General features: G+C 35.4%; 1 protein-coding gene across 1 annotated transcript; it reads right to left on the bottom strand.

Annotated features, from left to right (window-relative positions):
- Positions 1 to 536: 536 nt before the first annotated feature.
- On the bottom strand, positions 537 to 7,854 carry LOC117423253 (growth hormone secretagogue receptor type 1-like). Its single transcript, XM_034038773.3, has 2 exons — positions 6,475 to 7,854; positions 537 to 3,767 (listed from the first exon to the last, which is right to left on the bottom strand). Exons 1-2 carry the CDS (start codon positions 7,265 to 7,267, stop codon positions 3,463 to 3,465), a joined length of 1,098 nt encoding a protein of 365 aa, XP_033894664.1. The 5' UTR covers positions 7,268 to 7,854; the 3' UTR covers positions 537 to 3,462.
- Positions 7,855 to 8,055: the final 201 nt, after the last annotated feature.

The following is an 8,055-nucleotide window of genomic DNA, read 5'->3' as shown; positions in this document are numbered from 1 at the left end:
GTGCAAAGTCTCCAACTTTCAGAATAATTGACTATATTTTAGTAAATGCATATTCTTGTTCGTTCCAGTACTAGTCTGTTTGGATGGCAACAGTGTGCAATTAATTATGTAAAGAAACAAAGCCTTATGTCAGTTTTTTTTTTTTTCATGAACCTGTAAACCGCACTTTTACAAAGTAGCTTTATAACACCTAACAAGTATATGAGTCAACATATCCTCAACAAATACAGCTGGAAAAATATAATCCCCTTACCTTTTGAGATAGTATTATGTCCTGCTCAATTCTGTTTCTAGCTTCGGAGGCGGTTGGTAGTACTGCGCCATGACAATGGCCCATGTTGTTTAACACCTGCATATCGTTGTCAATTAATTCACCAAGGTTCGCAAACGCAGGGGCGTGCGTGCGTGCGTTCCACGACTGTGGGACCGTCAACGCCCAATACAATGCATAAATGACATTTTAATTGATAACTAGTTACTTTGTTAACAATAAAACACATTGTTTTGCGTAATTTATTTTAATAAAATAATACATTCAGCTCTCGTTTATTACAAATAGCTACACCAGATAAAGACAGACACGTAAATTACATCAATTAATACTTTTTTTACATTCATTGAAGAGGGTATATTGCACAATGTTTTCATATTGTCTGTAAAATGTCGCAAGTCCTGTAAAAGGAATTCATTTGCAGAAGCGTTTCAAGATGTGCATGCCCAAAAAGACGATTATACTGCAACTGTAAACATGTATTTAAACAGTACTATATTTACTGTATTTAAGCTGACCAACGACCATACGACTTTCCAACGTGCAGTATATTAATATTAAATATGATAATACCATTTTTTGTAGCTGGATTTTGAAAGCAGTTTAGAGCATAACGTTTTTATCAAACTTTCTAACTATCTAGCATCTGACCGGTGTTTCTGTGCAATTGAGCACTGCCAGTATGCCCTATACAGGTTTGACATGCATTTAAAGTCACCAGTAGGTCACACTTTAAAAAATGTAATAAAATGCATGATTACGTTTTTGTTTGCAAAGGCCAGGTTTATCAACACTCCAGTCCTTTCTGTTTAGTAACGCTATAAGTACTATATAATGCAGGACTGTATTTGTAGGAATATAGGTTCACAGAAATGTCCTAACAATAAAAGTTAAAATGAAGCGTTTTTGTTTCCTTACCTTTAACCAATATCAAAATTATTGAAGACTTCAAATACATTCATTCAAGATTATTTAGATTTGTGTTTCGCATTCATATTATAAAGGATTCACATTTGGTGTGGGTAGTTAAATGAACAATTTGTAAACAAAAAAAATGTCTCCATGCGTGGAGCAAGAAGTATGCAGCTTGGTAAATAGGGTATATGTTGAAAATCACTTTTTACAACGTTCTAACAAAAAGTGTTTTTTTCATCACTTCTAACCAATTCTTAAATATACATTTTGTTAAAGATAAATCCATATTTAAATATGAAAAAATAAAATAATATCTGGGTATAATCATATAAAACATGTGGGGTAAATTGCAGCAAACCAGATGTAGTATACTTGATGCACCCAACAGAGGGATTAAGTAAATCTAAGCCATTTGTTTGGACTAGTTAGTTGGCTACCATTGATAACCTCAATAGCACCAAAAATTGATAAGCTCATTGGAATAAAAAAAAACAAAAAAAACAAAAAAAAAACAGCCAGACATTTGAGGTCACAAATAAGATCCACATAAATGGCTGGTTTCACTTTAACATTGGCATTAGACCCCCATTAGGGTTAATCATGGACTACTTTACCTATGGTAATGGTTAGACACATGAAGACTTTGTTCTGTATGTCCCTCATGTCCGTATTACATAAACCAAGTTATACTATCACATTGAATGTGTATATTGCAATAAGTGTTTTAAATTTCTAATACAACCTTGCAGCTCTTATAAATAATAATAATAATAATAATAATAATAATAATAATAATAATAATAATAATAATAATAATAATAATAAACGCTTTTCCATTGCTAATACACTGTTTTTTTTATATAGCTATGTTAAATTATAGCCCTACTTTGTTACATTTATTTTTAAACTTGCACTTTTATTTTTTTTCTTATGTTTCACACATTAGAGTGTGTTAATTTTTTGTCCTGAAATTACTTAGCTTGGAGTGGACTAAACCACTGGTTACGCTGCAATTTATTTGACTAGTCTCACCATGCGAATAGTGATCTGTTGAGATATGGTTATACAATGTAAACAATGACTCTCTTTGCATTCTGTTGAACACCTGCCCCAGGTGCTGCTAGTAAGGCAGTGATCAGAAGGATGGGGGTTGTAAGGGAGGTATTGTATTGTGGACTTTTATTGTATATTCATCTATTTTACATTTTGCATGACCAACTTTCATTCTTAATAATGGTCAAGTTGGCATTGGTGGTAATTAAAGCCCACACATATTTTAACTTGCTCCAATTTCTCTGCTTACTGATAGGTGTCTATATCATAGAGTATACTGTGGCTTTTTAAATTTAAAAAACTGTACCAACACATTGTATAAAGACAGAAGTATATTGCTGACTTGACCATCATTTTGGCTTGAAGCCATCAGTGCAAGAAAATGCAGTCTCAAGTCTTGTAAGTAGGTGGATTGAACCATAAATGTAAAACTGAAGTTTCTATGGTACCTAGTTGGGGCAAATATCTGTTAACTACTATACTGCAAAGTTTATTTCAGTATGTCTAAATTTACCTGTACTGAGCATTTTTTAGTGATGGATTATGTAATTAAAGCCTATCAAAAGCTTCAAACTCTTTTTCTGTGTTCAAAATAGTGAGACTTCTCAATTACTTGCACTGCCCGCTGCATCAGGTTCTTGTAAATGCATACTGTATATCATCTATATTTAAAAAAGGGTCTATCACAATTAATTCCTACATAAAAAAATCTGTACTTCCCATCTGTTTTGCACATTCTTGCTAAGTGATTTTCATTACCCCAGGATGCATGATTTTGGCAATTTTCAGGCACATCAAAGCATGGATGAAAATTTACTTGGCACATGTGCCTACTTTCAGTAGTGGTGCAACAAGTTACTGTTTGTTTTACTGATGGACATTTTCAAAATATGTTTCATTGACATCTCTCATGCTTACAACACAATACCTTAAAGCCTAAAATGTAACTTTAAAGATTCAAAACTTATACAACTGGTCTCCAATTGATATGGCTTTTTTTGGCACACAAAATCAAATCTTGCAAAAAAAGCTGTTCAATGAGGCTATCATAAATTGGCATATTGGCCCATTGAATTGAATGGAAAGGCAAGGGCTGGACGTGAACCACCAGTCATACGGTTCAAAGACAAACGTCTCTGTAGTTGAGAGGCAAATATGTATCTTAAGCTGATGTCAGTATCATTAGCTCATCAGTCACTTGGAGGAGCTCCATTACAAGGTGGTCATGTGCTGACACTCGACTCTGTCCAAACAGGAGTGCTTTCATCCTTCATGGTAGAGGCTGTCCTTCTTGGTGCTTGTTTAAGTCCAAACAGTTTGCAAGCAGCCACCCGGTACTTCTTGGACATGATATTGTAAAGAATTGGGTTGATTGCTGCGCTTAAGTAGAAGAGGACAAAGGAGACTAAGTTGCAATACTGACTGATCTGAGACATTAACAAAGAGCCAGCCTCTGAAGATTTGGAGAAGAGATACCGCCCAACGTGAAAAGGAAGCCAACAGAGTACAAAGGCAAACACCACCACAGCTGTAAAGAAAGCATAAAGAAAGATACCACATTAGAATTGGAGATTAGCTGAATAGAGACTAATGCTCATATTTAAAGCAATGAATTTCAAATATCTTGGTTGGTTGTGGAAATATAAATCAGAGTTGATTCTCAATTTGTTCCGTTTCTTGCATGAAATTATTTCAGAATTGAAAAACCCACCAACAATCACAAAGAATGGCATTTATTTAGATTCCAGTGTAAGAAAATCATATAAAAGTGGCTTAAAACAGTATGCATAGGACCACGTGTCGTGAACACATCTGAGAAGTATCTGAACAACCACAGCTTAGCAGGAAGTTCAAACACTATTTTATTGGTTTCAAAAGGAAGTTATGTTGTTGACTATCAACTACAAGCAATGATGGCTTAAATAGCTTTGCGTCTAACACTCAACTTGCCTTGATGTAGTAAGCAGCTACACATTTCACTTTTCTCTTTTTTTTAATTTGCGAATACAAGTGGTTCTAACTGAAGCTACTAAAGTATTGTTTTGTGTGATATTTTCTTCAATTCAGGAGCGATTTACAAAAGCAACTCCTGAAATCAGGTAAAGAATTTGAATAATTGCAGTGCAATTCATTGTAGATGTCATAAAAAGGTAAGGGGACAATAAAAAAAGAATTTGAAAATACTTTCTCATTAAACATTTCATCAAACACTCATTGCTCCAGGAGCATCTTTTAAAGCTAGCAGATGAAGTGCTCACTGGATCATGCCAGTCAAATGGACAGGTGGCCAAACTCAAGACCACACTTCCCCCTGGGTGAACCCGCTGGGGATGTCACCAGGGGAGCTGGTGGGCTGAATGGTGAATACAACACTGTGAGTAAAAAAGAGGGGTATTTGAAGGATTTGTGAAGTCACAAAACCATTGGAGTCAACCCAAGTTTCACCAAGGGGCAATGAAAGCGCAATGGCAGCTATTGCTACACATTTTACCACAGTGGTAATATTTTCAATTCTATTATATTGTATCATTGTCTACATTTACAATGGAATAGAGAGCATGCTATGATTGTAGCACTATTATTCTTGTCCCTTGAATTTAATCGAACCAAACTGGCACTGGCCTGCCCCCTCCAGGAGTTCCACACTTAGAACCTGCATTTCCAAAATCCAGAATAATGTAGTAAGATGACAGTGTGATGACATGAAAATTCTAGAAAAATAATGTTCCATTCAAGAAGTCATTGTAAACATGGCCATTGATTCTGCATGGTGGCATGATTAGACCAGTCCTATACATAAGAAGGTCCCTGAACCATATTCTGCCTACAGAATTTATTTAGTTAAATGTAGTTTTATTATTATTATTATTATTATTATTATTATTATTATTATTAAGACACATGTACTAATTACAATAATACTCACAAAGTATAATAATAATAATTCAGAGACAAGGGTATCACTGTGGGGTATATGCAATTGATATAAACAGTGGCATTGTTTAAATAATGAATAAAGGGACCATTGTTATGATAACCAAATATTCAACAGTTTAGATCAACTAAATCTACTACCATAGAATCAACCTGGTTTAATACTACCATAGAATCATCCTGCGCCATATACAGAACGTCATATCATGTATAGATTTATAATAATAATTGGATTTCTTAAAGCAGGGTTATACTGTACTAATTATATTCATTGAACTGGTCATTTTACTTCCTACCTTTCTGCAGCATTGAGTCGAATGAAAGGGGATTCATTGAAATCTCCAGTCAATCAACCACAACTTGTACAGTGGAAATCTAACCCTTAAAGAGCTGAACGGTAATACTTTATATAAAGGCAATTTGTTGTCAATCCATATTACAAGGCAGAAGCTGAACCGTGGTAACTTTCTCTGTGTATTCAACACGCCATGCCATAAAAATCACACTCCAGTCAGAATCATATTTTCTGATTTACAACAAGTAGCTTTAAAAGTACAGTATAAAAATGTAATCTGTTGCAGTTTAGGCAAGAGTTTCTGGCAGCTCAAAGTGTGAGAAATATATATATATATATATATATAGAGAGAGAGAGAGAGAGAGAGAGAGAGAGAGAGAGAGAGAGAGAGAGAGAGAGAGAGAGAGAGAGAGAGAGAGAGAGAGAGAGAGGCTCATTTTCTTCTATTAAAACACATTTGCTGTAAATAAAGCTAATCACTCGATAAATAAAACAGTAATTCCTCCAAAGTATAGTCCAATACAATTTAAATAAACACTAAAAGTGTTTATAACTGTTATTAAAATGTTGGTTATACATAGCAGAAATGTGTCACTCTCAAATATGACATTTGGCTAGCCACACTGTAAAATAGTGTATCTCCAATGCAAGTCATGGGTCTGACATTTATTCACATCCATTTGTTACACATACGGTACATTAATGGCACTGGCTGTAGCAATACAAGAAATTACCTACACAATGCTAATGTATAGGTAAGTGCAACGTGAATATGACAAATAAATGAATACATAAATAACCTAACTCTAATCCTAAATAATAATGATGTGTACATGGTTGTATAATATATTGCAGAATACACGTTATATAGCTATATTTAAAAATTAATAATAGTTCAATACTTTTATATTCCTAAATGTATCAATTGTAATCGTAAAAGCTATGCCATTTACCGTTATAGGAGAACAAAAAACTAAACGTTGAAGCTTCTACAATGTTTTCTTACCCAACATTTTCACAGTTTGCTTGCTGCTCTTATCTCTGGAGGACATGCTTGGTCCTATGGTCTCCTTTTTTCTCTTCCACAACTTTCTTCCAATAAGGCTATAGAGTACAGTCAAGCAAAATACCGGCAAGAAGAAAAAGATGCTGGAAACCCACACCATTATAGTAAGGAGTCCAGACCGGATAGCGTAGTCTGTCGCCTTACACTCGTTTGTCTCCCACGGATCAGTGCCGTTCTCGTGTTCAACTCCAACCAAAACGAATATGGGGCCAGCGCTGACAAATGCCACTATCCAGATAATCAATATTACCCCTTTCACGCGACTCTTAGTCACAACCACTTTTGCCCGTAGTGGGAAACAGATTGCAAAGTATCTCTCCACACTAAGGGCTGTTATGTTGAGGATTGTGGAGTACGTGCAACTTTCGCTGGTGAACTGGAATACCTTGCAAAGCACGTCCCCAAAATTCCAAGGTCTATAACGCCAGATTCTGTAAAGGTCCAATGGCATGCAGAGGAATATAAGGAGGTCTGAAAAGGCCATGCTGGATAGGTAGAGATTGGTAGTTGTCCTCATGTCCTTGAATTTGGAGACGATCAAAACGGTCATTAAATTCCCTGCAGTTCCAATAATGAGGAGACAGATGCAGGTAGCCGTTATTCCTGTCAAAACCGGGATAGGAAAAAGATTGACTGGGTAGTCAGTATCCCAGTTTGATAAGTTGTCCCTATTGTCCATATCAGCCCAGCTGCAGTTGTGCGAGCAGTTAGCATTTGCTGTCTCGTTTGACATCCTGAGTCTCAAACTCTGGACTCGAGGTATACAGATGCTAAGCGCAGTACTTGTGGAGAATGCTGATAGTAACCCAGTCGGTGTCTCCGCATTCCCGCATGGGAGGAAAAAACACGAACCTTTGCTTTAAAACTAAGAGTTAACACAAATTATGAATTTATATTTTAAAAAGATTGGGTTAACCATGTTGGCAATAAATATGATTGTTTAAAAATTCTAAATGATTCTGCATTTTAACTGCAAAGTTCTAATGTCACACTGCTCTCGCTAATTGTGTCTCTGTTAGTTGTTATAATTATTTTGGAACATAATGCACAAAATGTATTCCATACTTTCTTTTTTTTAAAGGAAATCTCTCCTGACTTGCAAAGTCTGTGGAAAAAAAAGCCAGAACAGCAAATGCACACTGAAAAGGGTAAATTCTACATTTTGTTCTCATTCATAAAAAAAAACAAATCCATCATACTGACAAGAAGACATCAAAAAAAGTTGACAACATAGAGAACAAAAACTGTAAAACTCGTCTGACTCCTGACTTGATGTAATCCACTACTCTGCAAATTCAATAAAAAGAAAAAGAAAACGAACGTTTTTACAGTGAAGTCCTTGGTTTTACTGCCGCTCTGTCAAGTGCCTTCACTACTACAGCACGGTGGTTTGTATAACGTTAAACTAATAGGGACGCATGCGTACCAAATCATAGAAGCACATTCGCCAATTGCAGTGAGATGAAAAAAGAACAAAAAGACTAGAATGCTTTATCCACAAGAAAGAGACATTCTGCTTGG

The sequence above is a fragment of the Acipenser ruthenus genome, chromosome 17, assembly GCF_902713425.1.
Source record: "Acipenser ruthenus chromosome 17, fAciRut3.2 maternal haplotype, whole genome shotgun sequence".
Taxonomy (NCBI): Eukaryota; Metazoa; Chordata; class Actinopteri; order Acipenseriformes; family Acipenseridae; genus Acipenser; species Acipenser ruthenus.
Note: the sequence above shows the minus strand (reverse complement) of the source record. Positions and strands in the feature narration are given on the sequence as shown.